The sequence below is a fragment of the Elephantulus edwardii genome, unplaced genomic scaffold, assembly GCF_000299155.1.
Source record: "Elephantulus edwardii isolate Elephantulus edwardi_28Jun2011 unplaced genomic scaffold, EleEdw1.0 scaffold00009, whole genome shotgun sequence".
In the NCBI taxonomy this organism is placed as follows: domain Eukaryota; kingdom Metazoa; phylum Chordata; class Mammalia; order Macroscelidea; family Macroscelididae; genus Elephantulus; species Elephantulus edwardii.
The window spans coordinates 18454407-18475888 of NW_006399759.1; the positions used below are offsets into that span (position 1 = coordinate 18454407).

A 21482-nucleotide genomic window follows, 5' to 3' on the forward strand; every position below is an offset into this window, starting at 1 on the left:
TCCGAGATGTTGGGCTGTACAAGGAGGAATGTGGCATCAGGATTGGTGGAAGAATCATCAACAACCTGCGTTATGTAGATGACACAACCCTGCTTGCTGAAACTGAGGAGGACCTGAAGCGCTTGCTGCAGAAGGTCAAGGACTGCAGCCTTCAATACGGATTGAAGTTCAACATCAAGAAAACAAAGATTCTCACCACTGGGCCAATTGGCAGCATCAGTATGGATGGTGAAGAGATGGAGATAGTTGACAGTTTTAGTTTGCTTGGTTCCACAGTCAACACTCTTGGTAACAGCAGCCTGGAAATCAAGAAACAAATTGCATTGGGAAAGTCATCTGTGAAGGACCTCTCAAGAGTACTGAGGTGCAACGACGTCAGACTGGAAACTAAGGTGCACCTGATCCAGGCTATAGTCTTCACAATTACACATCAGAGAGTTGGACAGTGAATAGGGATGATAGAAAGAGAATTAATGCCTTTGAGCTGTGGTGCTGGAGAAGAGTGTTGAATACACCATGGACTGTTAGGAGAACAAACAGGTTTGTCCTGGAGAGGGTGAAATTGGGATGCTCCTTAGAGTCAAGGATTCTGAGACTTCAACTGACATATTTTGGACATGTTGCAAGGAGGGACTCATCTTTGGAGATGGACATCATGTTTGGGAAAGTGGAGGGGCGGCGAAGGAGAGGAAGACCCTCGATGAGATAGATCGATTCTATGACTGGGGTGGTGGGAGTAAGTGTGTTGGGGACAGAGAGGTTGGCACAGGATACAGCAGTGTTTAGGACTCCTGTATATGGTCCTATGAATCGCGACTCAACGGCACTTAACAACAACAACAGTGGCCTAATTAGCTGCCAATACAAAAGCATGGTTCAAATCCACCAACTGCTCCACAGAAAAGAGATAGGAAATCTCTTCCCTGGTGATTTACAGCCTCTGAAAACTTGCTAGAGGGACAGTTATGATTCCATTCCAATTTGACAGTATATAGCAGCAACAATTACACTATATAGATAGTTGCTATTGTAAATCACCCTTAAGTTAATACAACCCTATCTGTACCCTGTCCTGTCCTATCATATTCCATCCTCATCATCTCTGACATACTTTAACCCATTGCTGCAGTCACTGTGTCAATTCATTTCATTGAGGGTCTTCCTCTCTTTTGCTGACCCTCCATCTTTTCAAGCATGAATCCCTCTCCAAGAAACAACCTCTCCTAGCAATATGTTTGATCTTTGTGAGATGAAGCTTGGCCACCCTTGCCTCCAAGGGGCATTCTTGCTGCACTTTCTCCAAGACATACCTGTTTGCTCATTTGACATTACACAAGATATTCAGTGCTCTTCTCCAATAACACAGCTCAAAGGCATCAATTCTTCTTCTGTCATCCTTAATCACTGTCAAGAGTTCAGTTGCATACCTAGTGATTGAAAAGACCATGGTTTGAATCAGACATACCTTAATCTTCAAAATGACGTCATTGTTCCTTAGTAATTTGAAGAGATCCTTGATCTCTGGAAAGCAGGCTTTCCCAATGCAGTCCATCTCCTAACTGCTGGTATCAAGGGTGTCGATTGCGGATTTAACTAAGATGAAGTCATTAACAGCTGTCTTTTTTCCATCTATCATGATGTTGCTTATCTGTCCATTGAGGATATCTGTCTTCTTGATGTTGAGATGCAATACATATTGAAGGCTGTTGTCTCTGATCTTCTGCAACAAGCATTGCAGAATATACATAATCATAGAATTAATTTAAAAATGGAAAAAAAAATTGCTTTTCCAAGCAGTGTATGAGAAGAGACTTTAATCTGCCAGTTTATCTACAGACAAGGAGCCTTAGTGGTGCTAGTGCATTGCCATGGCTGACAACCAAAAGATTGGAAAAGGGCCTGGTCGTCTGCTAGTCTAAAGATTATAACCAAGAAAATCCTACAGATTTTGCAGCAATGAATGAATGGAAACCAAAGTTCTCTATAAACTTTCATTAAAATCTCAATTAAAATAAAAACATTTAAAAAATACTATCTAGTACAAAAGGCAAAGATTGTAAGTACGTGTGCTTGTAAATCCCTTGCTCTTCATTCTGAAGTTGCACTTGTGTAGATTTTAAGTACAAATTGATTTTTATAAAAAACACAATGCTTACTAAATATATTCACACAGTATGAAAAAAAAAAAATAAAGTGCATCACCCTGAAAAAAAAAATCCTATAGAGCAGTTTCTACTTCTAAAATGGCTTGCCTCCAGAAACCCTATGAACTTGGAGAAATGATAAAAGTTATACAAGCGTTCAGGTCTTTCATTCATAGGGTCGCTATGAGTCATCTACGACTTAAAGGCACTTATCAACAACACCAACAACACAAAGAGAGCTAAGTAGGCCTACTGGACAGAAAGTGATGTGACCAAGCCAAAGGTGGGTGATTTTAATCTGTGGCTATCAGGCCTGTCTTTAATTGTTTTTGGTGAAACATTCTTCTGGGTTGTGTAACCCTGGTATGTCCACTTACTGTACAGAGGTAACTTGTGGTTGCTGTGAAGCCAAACATTGTGACACTGATGTGTCAAATGTGATAATGGTAAACCATGGTAGAGAGTGTTTGATGGAGTTTCCCGATTAAAACAAGCTTGAAAGCAGGAGCGGCATCCACTTCCTAAACAGCTTGCCTCCGGAAACCCTATGAACTTGGAGAAACGATGCAAGTTATGCAAGTGTTGAGGTCTATCGTTCAGAGGATCACTATGAGTCATCTAAGATTCGACAGCACTTAACAACAACCACAACATAGAGCAGTTTTACTGTTATAGGTAGGGGGACGGCTTGTGATATGAGTGTTTACAAAGCAAATTGAGTTTTCATCCACCATTCATTAATATTTTTATTTTGACTGCACTTAACAACATACAGACCAGTTGGCCTACTGGACCAAAATCGATGCTACCAAGCCACAGGTGGGTGACTCTAATCCGCGGCCCTAATAGTTTTTGGTGAAACATTTTTCTAGGTCGTATAGCCCTGGTGTGTTCATTTGCTGTACAGAGGCAACTTGTGGTCACTGTGAAGCTGAACACTGTGACACTAATGTGTCAAATGCGACAGCGGTTACCCATGGTGGATAGTTTTTGGTGGCGCTCCCTGGCTAAAACAAGCTTGGAAGCAGGAGTGGCATCTACTTCCGTAAATAGCTTGCCGGGGGAAACCCTACAAACATGGAGAAAGGATGAAAGTCACGCAGCTGTCAAGGACTATCGTTCATAGGGTTGCTAAGAGTCGCCTACGACTTGACAGCACTTAACAACATAACACTAATTAAAATCCCCACAATAGCACTTTCCCCACTTCCTCCCTATAATGTTCATTCCCATTAATCCTTCTATTCTATCCTGACTTCAAGGCTTTATCCTTGGACAAATAATGCTTTTTTAAACTTTTATTTAAACTTATTATTAATTTCAGTAAAAATTTACAGAGACTTTGGATTTTCATTCATTCATTGTTGCACTTTTCTCCCCTCCCAACCCTCCCCCCTAGTACACTACCCTCTTGAAAAGTAAAATTCTTTGTTTTACAAGCCCCCCCCCCAGGACCACTCCACCATGTAGCCTTTGCTCTAGACTCCTGTCATGACAAAAATACCTAATCACATATCCCTTTTAAACAGTTTTCTCCCTCATCTGTTTCAATGCAGTATAAATTATTGAACCCATCTTTCTCAGTCTCTCCCCAACCCCAAGGTCAGTCCCATTCTACAACAGTGACACCATGCAGTGTTTGTCCTTTTGTGACTGAGATACTTCACTCAGCATAATGTCCTCCAGAGTCACCCATTTTAAATAATATGCAGTGTAGTATTCTGTTGTGTGAATATATCACAGCTTCTCTATCCATTCGTTTGTTGATGGGCACGTAGGTTGTTTCCAACTCCTTGCTATTGTGAACAAAGCTGCAATAAACATGGGTGTGCATATATCTGCTTGGGTGTCAGTTATGGTCTCTTTGGGGTATATTCCCAGTAGTGGAATTGTTGGGTCAAATGGTATCTCTATTTGCAACTTTTTGAGAAAGCGCCATACTGCCTTCCACAGTAGTTGCACCATTTTACACTGCCACCAACAGTGAGTAAGGGTTCCAGTTTCTCCACAACCTCGCCAGCATTTGTTGCTTGCTGTTCTGTTAAATTTTGCTATTCTGACTGGAGTGAGATGGTATCTCATTGTTGTTTTAATTTGCATCTCCCTTAGAGCTAGAGATTTTGAACATTTCTTCATGTGCTTGTTAGCCATCTGAAATGTCTTCTGGTGAAGTGAAATAATGCTCTTTTGACACAATATGGTTGGTCATTCTTAGAAGTGAGTCTTTTCTCTGGTGTAGGCTTATTATTTGGCTGAAAGTTGAGCCATGGGGGTGAATTTTATTTCAGGTTCCAAAGGTGACTAAAGGTAACTATGGTATTAGGGTTTCCACCAATAGTTTATCTTTTCTAAGTGTACAATGCAAAGGCATTTTAGTAAACTCACCAACTTGGTTTACCATCACGATAAATCACTTCGAGTGGCAACTCAAAGAAAATGAACAGCTACATCAGCTATAGACCAGCATCTTGTGACACCTTATTACCAGGTCCCTCACTCATTGGCGTGAGTTAGAACCGACTCATAGCTGACCTTCTAGTGAATTTTCGAGACTGTAAATGACACGGGAGGGGATTGAGCATCTTCTACCCATACCAGCTCTCTAGAGTTGTACAAAATTCTACAGGCAGCAGCAGTCTCACAGAATCTGTAGGTAGCAGCAGTCTCACAGAATCAACTAGTCTAGAACAGTTTTCTATTGAAGACACTCAGAACCGCACGGTCCATTTTAAAGGAAAGGGAGAGGTCCCCCCCCCCCTCGTTTTCCTTTTCCTCTTGCTTCTCGGTCGTTAGTTCGCAGGGCTACATGGTATTTGTTTTGCTCCCACCAAACAGGTTTCGCAATGAAGTAGAGCTCTAATCCTTCAGCAGGAGTGGCATCCACTTCCTAAACACATGCCTTCAGACACTTTATGAACTTTGATGAATGTCGATAGTTGTAAAGGGGCTTCAGGCCTTTTGTTCATAGCGTCGTTATGAGTCCTGCAGGACTTGAAGCAACAACAATCCTTCAGCTCTCCGGGCCCTTCCCAATTTCCACCCGAGCCAGGAAATGCCCAGGAGGAAGAACACTTCCCCAAAGGCATCTTCTAGTCCCTAAACCTAGCTGCGCATTAACGTCACGCGAACACGTGCAAGGCGGCAGGCCTGTGACAAGTCTGACCACTACGTGGCAAAGACGTCACTCAAGCCTTTCCCGTCCGTTTTTTGCCTCCCACCTGTCCTAGTTTCCTTCTTTATCCCTTAAATGCCACCTTTTTTTAAGTTATCTCAGAGACAACAAATTACTTGACTAGACCTAACCACCTAAACATAACAAACCTACATTAACATCCGGTCCTTGTCTTCCCATTACAGGCGGATTAATGCTATGCCCAGTTAAACTTCTGATTGGGTCTGTTTTCTTGTCAATTTCCAGTGCTCTCCAATCAGAGATTGAGTCAACCTACCTTGCCTTTTAAATCGCTCTTCTATTGGCCTGTATGCAGAAGAGTAGGCGGTAGTCGTCCGATAGCTTTTGGTTCTTATTGCGCAAGTGCGAAAGAGCTGCTTGGGACCTGGTGGACTCTAAGTTGCGTCGTCTTGGCCGGAGGACGGTGTTAGAGCTATCTGAGTTCATTTGCTTGCCGGAAAGTCTTGCTTAGGAGTTCATCCAGGAGGGAGGCCCTCCAGATTCCCGATGGTGTCCATGACTTTCAAGCGAAGCCGCAGCGACCGGTTCTACAGCACCCGGTGCTGCGGCTGTTGCCATGTCCGCACTGGAACGATCATCTTGGGGACCTGGTATATGGTAACTGCAGGCTGGATGGAAAGCTGGGGTGGGATCGAGTTCTGCGCATGTGCTGGGAGGTGGGGGTGGGGAACTGTGCTCGAAATGGAGGCAGGGGCGTATTCCCTGGGTTTGAGATGCTGGGAGCAGTGGATCTGAAAACCGGGATAATGGGTACAGCGAGAAGGTGTTATCACTGGATCAAGTCCAGCGACCCAAGACAGAAATTGCCCAGGGATCACAATCTCGGACGGATGGGACTAAGAATTCCGAGACAAGAATTTGAGGAGAAAAGCAGGGTTGAGAGAGGCCTGACGCCTTTTGGGCATGGGTGACTAGGTTTTTTTGTGACGAGTTCTGGGAATTAATCCATTTCCGTTCTTTTTGCACTTCCATGAACTGAAAGAGACCTCTCCCCACTTTACCTTCTTTCCAAAATGCATTCTGGGTGTTTGATTGTCCTATTTTGCTTTTCTCCGTGGATCACTCCCAAGTTGCAACGTTGTTTTGAACACAGAGATGTAGCCGAAGCCCAGCTGTTTTGTGATTCCTGAACCTTGTTTTGTGCCTGCGGGTGTTTGTGATGTCGTCAGAAAGGCATCTGTTGAAGGCGATACCATTTGCTTTTCACTTAACAGCTGTTTGCTACTCGAGGCCGACTCCTATCAGACTGTTCGGTTTTATACGTTTATTGAGAGTCTTCTCTTTTGTGGTTACACACGTCAGCGTTTTGGGGGTACTAGGATCTGTGTAATTCTGTTATCAAAGTTGAGAATGCTGTTGACGAGTGGATCAGTAATACTTTTTCCGTTTCCTACCACCACAGTGACTGTACGTTACGTTTGTGACTTAAAAATCTGTGGTTATGATTAGATGATGAGTTTATTGCACTTTGACACCCCTCACGAACTGGTCACATTTTGCTAACAACTTTGTGATTTCGTGCTTTTTTTGTGTTTTGGTGGTGGGCACATGATGCCATACTGGTTTTGGTACTTAATTGTACTGCCAGAGAAGCACAGATCTTTTTGCCTTGCTGGATACATTTTACTTCCCCACCCAGTGTCTTGAAATCATTAGTCACCTTTCGATAAACACCAGATGAGGTTCTTCTTGGGTCAGGCAGATACTGTTTCATGGCCCACCCCACAGGACAGCCTGACTGGTACATCATTCCTCAGTATTAACCTCCCAATTGGGTTTGTTTGGGTTTTTTTTACAATCTTGTTTCAGTAATATACATGAAAAACTTCATTTTCCCTCTATTTAGAAGACAAAACTCAAACACTGTGCTGTATATGTAGTCAGAGGTGTCTTAAAAGTGACCCTCCACAGGGTTTCTTAGACTCTCAGTCACTTGGTACAGATTGTTCATTTTACTCCTTCAGAGCCTCTGGTGAATTCAAATCACCTTTGGGTTAACAATGAAACTCCCTACGGACTAGCCATCACAGTGCCCTCAAGCGTCACCATATTGGCATAATTCTACTACATTTCGCCTATGACATCCTCTTTTGGTTTTTTAAAATCTAGTGTAGTATATCTGTTAACAATGAACATCACTTAATGGCAGTTGTTAATGTACCATAGTCAGAACTAACCCATAGCTGACCCTACAGTGGATTTTCAGAGGCAGTTAATTGCACAGGAGGAGATTGCCCATCCTGCAGAGCATCTATCTGGTGGCCTCGAATCACATGCCTTTGGGGTTGCCGTGCAGCTTCTTGCCACTAGGCCACCAGAGCGCCTTAATGACATTTATCTGCATTACATTTCTAACATTTTCTTGTGCCTTTTTTATAAGGGCATGACCTTTGGTCTCTTTTTATTGTCTTCAGCTCTATCTTCCATTCTTTTAAGTGATAAATTAAGATTTTTAGGCTGTCAAAACTCAATCTGCATCACTCCACCTGTAAACATAATCTTCCCCTCTGCCTGAATGAAAACTGAAAAAGTAGAGTTCATTATCTTGGGATTTTAGCCTTCAGACTTATTTACCAGGAAAATCACCATTCCTCTTTCATCCAAACGTAATTGGCTGTTTATTAATTTTCAGTCTTTCCTAGGTAGATACTTTGGTAATATGGCTTAGCTCATAGAAATTAAAGGGAAGACTGTGTAAGGAGAGGAGGAACTTCTAAGCATGAAAACTCAAACACGAGGAAAATTTTATTAAGGTCATTTTTTTCTTGCAAAATAGATGTTAAATCTGCCTCCTCTTGAAACACTTGATGAGACAGTGCTTCCTCGATCTCTAATTTCCTGTCTTTTTGTTTCACTATTTTTGTAAAGCCATTCTTTCTGTAAAATTTTCAGATTAATAGCATATTGTAAGCTGCTTAAATCAATGAAAAGTTTTTTTGATCCTCTGCAATGTAAAAGGCTTTTTTGGAAGACACAAGAAGAAATTACAGGGCCATATTTCATCCATCTTTTGTATTTCTGTTATTTTCTCTACAAAACAAACTTTCAAATGTTGCAATTGTCTGGAACATAACATCTTCCCTGAAGATCTTTCTTTGTGTTACTACAGAGAACAAAAGTGGTCTTTGTGGAGTAAAAGGGGATGGTCATCAGTAGATTCTAATCAGTTTGGAGATTGGGAAAAGGCCATTTGCTTTTATTGGTTGCAAGGTTGTTGGTGACTTTCTATAGTGTAGCTTCAGTATCCATATAAAAGGCTCAATTTACAGAGCTGGCACACACCTTTAGTTACAGCTTTTAGAAAACAAGACCACCTAAAGAAAAGCTAAGGTAATACTTCTAAACAAAAAGACTTGTCCAAACAGTGCACTTGGTTACCAGAGCTTCTTAACTAAGGAAATAATACAGAGTTAATTGAGGTAGAATGCCATTTCTCACTCTACATACCTTGTCAGAATTCTTTTGGCAGGTGTGGCATGGCTTTTCAAACCACATAGGACAAGGCTTGTGACTGATTCTCTGTAGACTGTCAGGCTGCAGGCTTCTGAGATTATGAATCCTTAGAGTTATTTGGAAGCTGGGCTACAGCCATCCCTTTTCCTAGGCTCAGGTATTGGATCCCTGTCTCTTGATAATGATGTGCTTGATTCCTGACATTTCTTTTACTGGTCTAGAGTTAAGGTTACTGTAACCCTGTATAGTGTCGTCCTAAATAGTGCAGTAGGAGGTAGAGAAGCCATTGCCACATCTTAGAGACTAGAGGCACTAGCCCTGATATGCCTTTAGTGCCTTCTCTTTGAAAACAGCATGCCTGGCTTAACACATGTTTTTTTGCAATAAGAAATTTCAAGATGAGATTGCGTTTCAATTCTGACACTCCTGAAATGATTTTCTGTATCACTTATTGGAAAGCTTGATACCAGATGATTTTAAAGCAGCCATTTCTTGGGTAAAGAATGCCTGAGAATGGTAAAGCACCCATTTCTTTAAACTTAAACCTTTGTTGAATGATGAGAAACAAATATAACTAACCAAAACTTGTAGCCGTTGAGTCAGTTCTGACTCATGGTTGCCCCATATGTAATGGAAGGTGGGCCTATAAATCATAAAAACTGTGTTCATCCTCTACATGAAGAAACTTAGTCTTTTGGTTAGCTCTTCAAGAAATCCTGGTATCCTTCATGAGTAATGGTGATACAAAATACATTTTGAGTATTTGAACTATTTTAGCTCTTGCAAAGAATTTAGTACATAACTACTTTTGTATCATTGTCCTCAACCGTAAGGAGTCTGACTTTAGGTAGCTGAAAGAGAAATACAGATTTCCTCATTCTTGACAGCCTTTCCTGCTCCCATTGCCATGAGTCAGTTCTTACTCATCGTTATTCTGAGGACAGAGTCGAACTGGCCCATTGGGTTAACAGGTCTTTAAATCTTTAAAGGAGCAGACGGTACACTCACACAGAAATAATAAAATAAAAATTTTTAAAAAAATCTTTAAAGGAGCAGACTGCCTCTTCTTCCATGGAGTGGCTGGTAGGCATAGACCCCTAATTTTTCGGTTCATAATGTGTCAGCCTGCAGCAGCACCACTAGTGCCTTCTATGAGCAAAACATGTTTATAGTTCAAAGCTGATTATTTTCTCCAGATGCTATTTCATGCATATTGCCCAATTCTTATCCCTCAAATCCCCTTCTTACTCCTCTAACTAAAAATAAAAACTCAAACTCACTTTCAAGTTCAGTCCAGTTCATAGTAACCTTTCATTTGGGTTTCTGAGGCTGTAAATCTTAATGGGAGAAGACTTCCATCTTCCGTTGGAACCTCAGTGGATTTGAACTGCTGGAGATGCACAGCCTTCTGGTTGGCAGCACAACACACCGCAGACCAGAACTTGGCTACATCCTACTCAATTTTAAAATCATTCCGAAGGAAAATTTCAAACATGCAGAAAAGGGGAAGCTGGTACGAAAACCCAAAACCATTAATAGTACTACTCTATCGTCAACATTTTACCAGTTCTAAATTTCAATACATCTTGAATGTATTTTTTTGGTGAGCTTCCCTTGCTTCTCGGACAAAGGATTTGGCTTCGTACCTGGAACAATTTCTACATAACCACTCACGTAGTTCTGCTTACACAGAAGTATTATTCTTTTGTCCCTCCCTGCAAGAAAATGTCCTCTTTTGAGGGAAAACAGTGATGATTCTTACTCTGAAGTACATATAGTAGGTAACTTAATAGAGCATTTAAGTGGTCACTGGGCATTAGTGAATAAATTGCTTTCAAAAAATAGCAAGTAATTCACTTGCAGCTGTAAGTGACAGTAAATAAAACTTTTTTTTTTTTTAATTTACTGTGTACGTGTATATTGGTAGGTTTTTTCCTTAATTGTCTATATTTACTATATATGTAGACACACACACACACCCCCCTATTAAAACAGTCCTTACGATATTTAGCCAGTTTTGGTCATCATCTGGAGGCAGTTGTTTGCTGAGCTGGTTTTGTACACTGGCTCCCATGTGTAAGCTCCCTGCGCTTGTGAAACCCTTACTCTAGGATGCCCTGGGGTGAACATACTGATCTAATTATGGTCTCAGCAGATACTAGGCTGTGGCAAAACATACTGTGGGAAAATTAAAAGAATAATGATAGAAAATACAGTCCCCAAAGGGTCTTTGTGGTGTGATGTGGTAGTGAAATGACAAGGTGACTTTAGTGCATCTGGTTTTTAGAACAAACTGACCTTTCTGTCAGAATGTTTGTCTACAGTGTGGTAATTTGAGTGCTGTCTGTCTCATGTTCATTTAAGGCAGTTGTTGAAACAGTTATCAGCCTTGACAGTGTCCAATTTTTGTTGCTGGAGGAAAAAATAGCCACATCTTATGAAGTAGAAATTTTGAACATTAAAGCCTAACATATTTGTTTATTTTGAAGATACATTTAGATAAGAACTCTTTGTATTGGATGACTTTGGGAGAAGATATGTATAATCATTATCCTCAGCTCGTATAAAATGTACAGAAGACTTTCAGAGTGTACAGTCCTCATTGTTTGACCCACTAAATTGCCATTACCACTCCCACATTTGTTAATGTGTCTACTGCCCATGCGTTAACATGGTAATTTTTTTCTTTAGAAGTATTACATAGAACTTATCAACTGTAATAAAAAATAGCGTAGACGCAGGGTAGGTTAGATGTTCAGTGGTGAATCTTAAAGTTTCAGGGATGGGTTTTCCAGACTAATACTTAAAACTATCTTGAGGCAAGTGAAATATGATGAGATATAATGAACTGAATGGCGATTTTAGAGAATTATCTGAGCTTTTGATGAAATACCACTGAAATTTATTAATATTTTCCTTGGGTCTTTTGGTTAAACCCTTAATTTATTTTTGTTTACTGCTGTGCATATGACTCATGGCGGAATGAAATTTGAATTGTTATATTCTATGAAGAATTGTGGATGAGTGGCATAATCATTGAAGAGAAGGAACAGATTCAGTAAATCTTACGTTGACAGAAACATTTAATAAACTATTTTTTTGATGTGCCATTTCCTTCACTTAGTAATGGAATTTGCATGCTTTTCTTGACAGGAAAATGTTTTCCTGTACTATATAGAGTTTACTTTAAATTTACTATATTGACGGTTTTGCTGCATTGACTTCAAACCTGATTTCCATATACAGAATATATAATATTCTTTGAGTAGGTTTGTCTAATTTGTTAGTAATTCATTAATGTAACTTTACTAACTCCTAGTTATATTTCACATTCCCAGGCCAGAACTCATATCATAAAATAATAAAATGAATGTTAACTGGGTTCCATCTTGCAAATATGATTGTCTTGCAAGTTCTCTCAAGAGTTGAAGGGTAAAGCACCTTTGAGTATGGAAAGGAAGAGAGCACACCCCTGAAAATAAAATATAACTATTTCACAGTCTTCTGGGAAGGCCTCCTCTTCTCTGTAGTCGTCTAGAACTGGTTATACATGAATACTCATCTAGAACTAAAAGTATATTGTTGTTTGGTGCTGTCAGGTTAGAACCAACCCATTGTTGACCCTCCAGTAGGTTTTCAGAGACGAGATCCTACAGGAGATTGCCCATCTATCCCTTGGAGCAGCTGATGGACTTAAAGCATGTCCCTTCTAGTTGTCATCACAGCTTCTCACCACAAGACCACCAGAGCTCCCCATTAATAAGCAGCCTCTTGTTATGTACCATGAAGTTGGCACTGGCTCATAGCTAAATCACTAGCAGGTTTTCCGAGGCCGTAAATCACAGGAGAAGCTATTGCTCCTCTTTCTTCTGCAGAGCAGCTGGTGCCTTTCCACCGGTGTGCCTTTGGTCTGGCAGTGCAAACATCCTTACCACTAGACCAGGAGAGCTCCCCTACTACAAACATAGTATCTTTTAAAAAAAAGCAGCATTTGGATCCTACCTCTAGCCTTTGTCAGCTCACTGAACTTTGCACAAGTATTTCATTTTGCTGTGTCTTAGTTCCCCCTTCTGTAAACAATGGTGGTGTTGTTAGGTGCCATATGAAGTTGACTGCAGCTCGTAATGACCCTATGAACAACAGAGCTGAACTTGCCCTACCTGTGCCATCCTCATGATGTCTGATATACTCAAGCACATTGTTAGTCACCATGTCAGTCCATCTTGTTAGGGTCTTTCTCTGACTCTACAGCTTTCCAAGCATGATGTCCTTTTCTAAGGACAGGCCCCTCCTAACTCCATGTCCCAAGGATGTGTGATGAAGTTTCACATCCTTGACTCTTAGGAGCACCCAGGATGTTAATACAGACTAGCAGAAAGGAAATAATGAAATAGCTGGAAAACGTGCTAGTTAGTAGAATGGCCAATGTCGAAACGCAACATTGGAAGAATATTAGGAGAGTATTTATTTGGAAAAGGGGCAGACTTGTTATTAAAATGTCAAAATATAGAATGGCAATGAATGAGCAAAAATCAGGAAACGGAGCTTGAAGTCTTCAAAGCGTTTACATTTGACCCAGAAGGAGATCGTTCTCTGTGATTGGCTGAGGGATGCTGTGAAGGAGTTTCAGCTTTGGATTGATTAATATATTAGATAAATTGTAGTTTTTTCAAGGCCAGAAATGCAGAGATTGACATGAACAATGATTCCTTCTTTTTAGTTCTTGTGCCATTTTGTTCTACTGCATTGGTGTTGACAGGCACTTTATGTGTTAAAGGGTTATTATTAAATTTAACTTTATAAAACAGTTACTTTTAAGCTAATCTTTCAGATAGTGCCCTACTGTCATGTATCTTTGTTTTCTCAAAAACATTTTTAAATCTTGAAAAGACTGCTGAAGCCTTCTTCCTGATTCGTAATTACCGTTATTGATAAAATGTAATCTTTTGCAGGTTGTAAACCTATTGATGGCAATTTTGCTGACTGTAGAAGTGACTCATCCAAACTCAATGCCAGCTGTTAACATTCAATATGAAGTCATTGGCAATTACTATTCATCTGAGAGGATGGCTGGTATGTTTTCAGTCTCTGCTGGTTTGTGTGTGTGTGTGTGTGTGTGTGTGTGTGTGAGAGAGAGAGAGAGAGAGAGAGAGAGATAGAGAACTGTGCATATGTAGAGGTCCATTTCTAGACAGAAAATGTTTTGGAGAAATACTTGTTTTTTATTTTGATGCTAAACTGGTCCCAGAAGGGAAAAGAAAAAACAGCATTACAAAAACCATAAATCTTTAAGGATCAGCTAACACACTCAGTTGAAAATGAGATTTGCTCATAGATCAAATAGGCTGTTATTATAAAAATAACAAGTATGAATTATTTGAACACTGAAGACAACTTTTGCTCAAAGTCGTAATTCTAAATATATTGCTATTTAAATGATGACAACTTGACCATGGCATTCAATTTACAAGCACCATAGAACTTTTAGATAAATGGCATATTTAAAACATTTTGCTGATAGCATTTTTAAAATTGTCATATATATCTTTTCACAGATAAAAAAATACTTGAGTTTTCTCTTATAAGTTACTTTTAAAATGTTAGGAGAAATGTATACTGTAGACTCTTTGCAAACAATTTCAGTGCAACTGATTAGTATAATCTTTTCATTTTGTTGTCCTAAAACAATGAAGATACCTATTAGAAACAAAGGATCCTTGGTGGCCTTGTGGGTAAGGAGCTCTGCTGCCAGTCTAAGGGTAGGCAGTTTGAATTCACCAACCATTTCACAGGAAAAAGATGGACCATCTCCTCCTGTGCTATTTACAGACTCTAAAAATCCACTGTGGTGTCCCCTGCAAGGTTTATAGGGTTTCCAGAGGCAAGCTGTTATGGAAGTGGATGCCACTTCTCCTTCTAAATATATATATATTTAAGTTTCCTGACGTTCATTTGCTTTACTGAGCTCATTTACTTTTATTTTAAAAGCAAAGAAGGCAATAAATAATGTTAATTGCATTTTTACCAGCTGTTGGTCATCTTCTGATATTTTCAGAATTTTAATTAACCTGCGAGGGTCAACATTTTTTTCCCTTGCCATATTTCTTCTAAAATTGAGTTGTAGAAAAAGGATTTCTGGTTAATAAGATTCTTACTGCCTATTTAGCTAGAGCTAAATAAAAAGATGAACTCGTGAATTTATTACATACTATATAATAAGTATTGTAATTACTGTAGTGAGAAATAATTGCATTCATTGTAGGTGGGTTTTTTTTTTGTTTTTTTGGGTTTGGTTTTTTTTGCCAAGTAACATTCTTCAAGGTTATATAGCCCTGGTCTGTCCAATTGCGGTACAAAGGTAACTTGTGGATGCTGTGAAGCGAAACACTGTGACACTGATGTGTCAGATGTGATAATGGTTTACCCATGGTGGATAATGTTTGGTGGCGGTCCCCATTTAAAAAAAGCTTGGAAACAGGAGTGGCATCCACTTCCAAAATAGCTTGCCTCCGGAAACCCTATGGACCTGGAGAAAGGATGAAATTATAGAAGTGTTTAGGTCTTTAGTTCATAGGGTCACGTAACAACACTTAACAACAACAACAATAGTTTAAAGAGAATTAAAAATACATAGTTCTTAGTCATATTGTATTTAATGGAGTTTTTTTGGTGAGTTATAAGTTTGGTTTTTTCCCATAGATTTGGTATTATAATGGAAAATTTCTTTTTTATCATTATCTTGACAGCCAATTTTACATAATAGGCTTGTGAAGAGTTATTTTTCAATTAGCTACACAAGATACAGCAAAGGATAACATACAATACCTCTGTAGCATTTGCACTCTCTTTTTCAAGCAGGAATTTCACCTTACTTCCTTCATTCACCTAGGGAGTCCAAACGGGCTTTATGCATACACAGGGAGTCGGGAGTAGGGGGCCCTAGAAGGAGGTTACTGGATGTTGTGGGTAGAAGCCGAAAGCTCTTACCCACTCCTGTAGCTCCTCATGTTTTGGCCCTTAGGGGTTATTACCACAGATATAGTGCCTGTTCTAAGCATTTTATGTGTCTCCCATTTGCTGCAAAACTGCCCTTCCCCCAGTTTATGTGTTGCTCCAATGGGAGAACTTCATTTTAATACTTTAAGAAACCAAAATAAGCATGAAATCTTTCAAAACAGGTTCTTATAAGCTGATTATTTGAATTATTCCATTTGCGTTCAAGTATGACAGTACCTATTTGTTTCATATTTTATTTATATCTGAATTCTTATGCCTAAGTGAAATTTAAATCAGGTTACTACTCTGATTATTCTAAATATTTGTCATTATTATTGCCCTTCAGGTTCTTAGTATCTAAATAGTATCACAAAATCAATTTTGAATTTGTATAGAGAAACTCAAGTGTGGTTTAACATTGTTTGAGGTCACTAGGATGTTTTGTGAAAAAAGTAATGTGAACATAGAGTCATGAGGAGAAATGGAACAATTGCAAAGGCATTTAACTGTGAGGATTATAACAAATTATGGCTAACGTTGAGAGGAATGAAAATCCCAGAACACTAAATTGCTCATTCAAAACCTACACTTAAAGGAGCTCTGGTGGCCTAGTGGCAAAAAGCTGTGCTGCAAGCCCAAAGGCATATGAATCCACCAGGTGCACTGCTGGAGAAGGAGGGGCAATCTCCTCCTGTGCCAGTTGGATCTGAGTTGATAGTAAACAACCAGAAAAAAACAAATATAAAAAACCCAACAAACCTGTACCTAGACCAAGAAGCTGTTGTGTGAACACAATAAGGGAACACTGCATGGTTTAAAGTTAAGAAAAGTGTGCAGCAGGGTTTTTTCATACCTATTCAGTTTGTATGCTGAACAGATCATTTGAGATGTTTTTCTCTGTGAGGAAGAATGTGGTACCAGGATTGGAGGAAGACTCATCAATAACCTGCATTATGCAGGTGATACAACTTGACTTGCTGAAAGTGTGGAGGACTTAAAGTCTTCAATATGAATTACATCTCAATATTAAGAAAACAAAAATTCTTACTGTTGGACCAGTAGGCAACATCATGATAGATGGAGAAAAAAATTGAAATTGTCAACAGTTTCATCTTACTTGGATCCACAATCAAATACCCTTGGTACCAGCAATCACGAGATATTGCTCTGAAAAAGTCTATAGTCAGGGACCTCTCCAAATTACTGGGGAGCAATGATGTCAATTTGAAGACTAAGGTACACCTGATTCAGGCCATAGTCTTTTAATTATTTGCTGTGCATATGAAGAATAGACGGTGAATAAAGATGACATCAGGAGATTTGATAAAATTGAGCCTGTGGTGTTGAAGAAGAATATTGACTCTTCCATGGACTTCCAAAAGAACAAACATGTCTTGGAGAAAGTGCAGCCAGAATGTTCCTTGGAGGCAAAGATGGCAAAACTTTGCCTCACATACTTAGGGCATGTTGTTAGAAAAGGGTGTGCTTTGGAGAGGGACATCATGTTTGGAAAGGCTGAGGGTTGTTGAAGGAGAAGGACTGACCCAGTGATTACAACCAGGGGTTCAGGTATATCAGAGATAGTTAGGGTAGCACAGTATAGTGCCAGGTTCAGATCTTTTGTTCATAGGGTCACTATTAGACATAGTCAACTTGATGGCATCTAACAACAGCACCACAACCAAAAAGCTAAGGAATGAAGAATCCCATTGATTGTCAAAACAAAACAACAACAAAAAAATGTTTTGGAGAAAATTCAACTGGAATGCTCCTTAGAGGCAAGGATGACAAAGCTTCATTTCACATACTTTGGGAATATTGTTAGGAAAGGCTATTCCTTGGTAAGGGACTCTGTGCTTGTAAAGGTATAGAGTCAGCAAAAGAGAGGAAAACCTTCAACAAGATGGACTGACAGAGTGATTGCAGTAGTGGGCTCAAGTATGTCAAAGACGGCCCCTGCACAAGGATGACATGCAAATTTGTGAAGCATTCCGTATTTTTTTGTAGAACAAACATGAATATTTAAGGGAGGGTGGAAGCAGAGGGATGAGGTTGTGCAGGGTAGGAGGTTAACATGAGGTTGTACAATTTGATTTGTGAGGGTGAGGGAAATTAGAAAAATCTGGTCTGAAAAACAGTGTATTCAAATTTTGTAAATAAACTAGTATAATAATTTTTAAAAAAAATGATGAGGAGGATAGGACAGTGTTCAGATCTTTTGTTCATAGAATCACTATGAAACATAATCACCAGGACTTAATGACATTTACACAGATAATCAACTTTTCTTCCAGTTGAATTCTGTTCATCTTCAAAAAAAAAACAACTAAGGGTTAATCCATTTGTATTTTCTCAGGCAGTGTTAATTGTTTTTAACACTGTTGTAACACTGTCTGATGAAGCATTTCCCCCATTGGATTGTCGTCATTGCACAACTTCAGACAGTTTATGACAGGGAGGCCCTGTCTTCCCAGCAGAGAACTTGAGCTCTTGAGCCTTCTTCATTAATGTCCATGATTGTTTTAACAATTTCACTAATAAGAGCTTTCTTTGTGCTTTTGACATGTTTTTTTAAACTCTCTTGACTTTGGATCTTTTCATAAATAAAGGATATTTAGACAATTTTAAGATAGCTTGAAAATACGTTTTGTTGGTAGCATAATGAGATTCTGCTTTTGTTTTCTTAGATAATGCCTGTGTTCTTTTTGCCGTCTCTGTCCTTATGTTTATAATCAGTTCAATGCTGGTGTATGGAGCAATTTCTGTAAGTATCTTTTAATTTCAACTTTTGATAGTTTTGTTTTACTAGTGGTGCTTCCATATTTTCTGTCTGAGATAACGATGTTGTGGTGATTCTTTTTCTCTGCAGTACCAAGTGGGATGGCTGATTCCGTTCTTCTGTTACCGCCTTTTTGACTTTGTTCTCAGTTGTCTGGTTGCCATTAGTTCTCTCACTTACCTGCCAAGGATCAAAGAATATCTGGATCAGTTAGTAAGTGTATCTGCTGATAAAGCTTGAAGTAAAATATGTAAATTGCACTTCTGGCTCTAGCTTCAGACCAAACCTGCTATTGAGTCATATCCACCCCATAGTGACTTTGTGAGTCTAACTTAGATGGTATTATTAAAATAATTTTTTCATTTTATTATTTTATAGTTAAAACTGTTCTAGAGTCCAGATGCTATATGAAGTCAATTGTGGTAATCAACCAGGGCTGTTACGATACAGAAGATTAGCATGGCCCCTGCGCAAGGATGACACGCAAATTCATGAACTTATCTTTCATAATGGAGGGAGCAGGGAACATTGGACTGCAGTGGCCAAGGAGATTCCCTGGGGAGATCTGGAAAGACATGTGGGGTCCAGACAGATGTGTAGGAGGGGCCAGTACGTTTTCAGATGTTATCTTTCAGATTGTTTCTCTCCTTATTTCCTACCTCATTCATTTGACATACAACCAAATTTATCTTACAGTCATTCAGAAAACATTTGTTGTTGTTTCTGTGTGCAGGACACTGCTAGCTTCTGAAGGATACATCAGTGGAGCTTGTTTTCAGTGACGGAGTCAGACACTTACTGAATTACTTTTGTGGTAAACACTGGGAAGAAAGAGTCAGACTCAATTTACACTGGCATGTGAGATTTTAATTGTATTCAGAAAAATGAATAGGAGTTAAGGAAAGTACAGAAGGAAATACTTCCTTGAAACAGGAAGGAGTACAGTATAGCAAGGGCAGTAAATCCTGGCCATGGTGGCTGGCATGCTGTGGGTAAATAACACACAATAAGGCTGCTTCCTCACCAGCGATGGTCAGACACTTGGTCATGGTCAGCACTGTTCTCCAGCCATGTCACCTCTATTTGAAAATGGCAACGATACCACCTCACCTTCAGGGTGACCTGTAGAATCATTTCTCTATAAGCTGGCCCCATTCTTTTTTCCTTGTAATTATAGAACCTTTGTCTAAAGGAGATACTTGTTGTAATGTGCCATCCAGCTGGTTTTCAGAGGCTGCTTATCCCATGGGAAGAAGATAGCCCACTTTATCCTGTGGCGTGGCCGAACAACTGCATGCCTTTGGGTTGGCAGTGCAATTTCTTACTTACCACTAGGCCACCAGAACTCCTTAAAAAGGACACTTTTACACTGTAGGCAAGCTATTTTTTAAAAAAATCACTTGAGCTTTCTGTGAACTGCCTTTTTTTTTTATGAAAGTAAAAATTATTTGGACCTTTCAGGTTACTTCGTATTTCTGTTAAAAAGAGACGCTAAAAAATATACACCAAATTAAATGAGCTTTATAGAATATAACACCAAAATGAAATTTTTATGTATCCTTTTTTTCAGGCCCCAGTATTTTGTCCCATCTGGTTTAGTCGATTCATCCCTCAACTGAAAAATACTTTCTCAGTTGTAAATCTGAACTTCCTTTGTAGTGCCCATTTTCCTGGGCCTGAGTTGTTGACTTGCTTATGTTGTTTTATGTACTGTCAAGTTAGAACTGTCTGGTAGCTCACTTTTCAGCAGCTGGTTTTCAGAGGCTGTACATGGCATGGGAAGAGATTGCCCATTCAAGGAGCAGCTGGTGGATTTGGACCTTGTGGTTTTTTTTAGATTGACAGCATAACTCCAGACCTTTCAGAGCTCCCTTCAGCCATCAGAGCTCCCTGACTTGCTTGTAGTAAATGTTAATTTTTGAAATAAAATATATATTTGAATGGATGTAATCGATCCTTCTTAATAGAACATTTTTTATCAGCAGTAGATCTTAGTTTAGAACCATTGGCGTACCTTCTTTTTGCATCTCTCTGCCAAAGTTGGACTGACATTTTAAAAGTTATTTTTGCTCATGTAAGATTAATTGACTAATTGAGTTGTACCTATATTTTAGGACACATTAGTGACTCTGTGATCATGAGGCAAATCTGAGGTTCACTCAGGACTTGGGTTTTCCCTAGGCCAGAAAGATGGAAAGTAGAGAATGGGGGTGGGCGGGGCGGAATCGTAGAGAATAAGGTCAATGTAGAAGCTGAAGCATAATCTGGGGTTCACGTATGTTTTGACTAATAGCATATACTAATAGTGATTAGATGCAAAAGCACTACAGTTTTTATTAGATTATAAATTCTAATGTTCATCTTTGTATTCTTAATATGCTATCTAGTTATCACAGCGTAGAAATGCTGTCATTGAATTGTAAATATGCGTGTGTGTTATTTTATAGCCTGATTTTCCCTACAAAGATGACCTCCTTGCATTAGACTCCAGCTGCCTCCTGTTCATTGTTCTTGTGTTCTTTGCCTTATTTATCATCTTTAAGGTAAGTTGGTAATTGATTTCCTGCCCTCTCCGGTCAGATACACAATGACATTGTGTCAGGAGCTGGCTAACCTGCAAAGCAGGATCAGCAATGCATTGTAAAAACAGCAGGACCACTCATCTTGGCTTGACCATCCATTCTGCAGTAAACAACTCCAGGAAGCAGTATGCTAATTAATAAGGAGGGACCAAAGGCCTCAGAATTCTAGGAATGTGATACCTTCTGGTTTTCCAATAGATATCATAGGATATCCCAGAAGATGTCTTTGTTTTGTGTTGAGGTCTGGGAATGTTTGATCTACCAGTCAACATCTTGGACAGATAAGAAATAATGCAATTACCCCTGCAGGCATGTTCTAAGACGTGTGTGTGTGT

General features: G+C 39.4%; 1 protein-coding gene across 1 annotated transcript in view; it reads left to right on the plus strand.

Annotated features, from left to right (window-relative positions):
- The first annotated feature begins 5811 nt into the window (after positions 1–5811).
- Positions 5812–21482, plus strand: part of LAPTM4A (lysosomal protein transmembrane 4 alpha) — an 18060-nt gene continuing 2389 nt past the window's right edge. Inside the window, exons 1-5 of the mRNA XM_006880654.1 lie at positions 5812–5934; positions 13743–13863; positions 18474–18550; positions 18656–18778; positions 21013–21108. Of these exons, the coding sequence (XP_006880716.1) occupies positions 5824–5934; positions 13743–13863; positions 18474–18550; positions 18656–18778; positions 21013–21108 (528 nt within the window). The 5' untranslated portion in view covers positions 5812–5823. The remainder of the gene's footprint in view (positions 5935–13742; positions 13864–18473; positions 18551–18655; positions 18779–21012; positions 21109–21482) is intronic.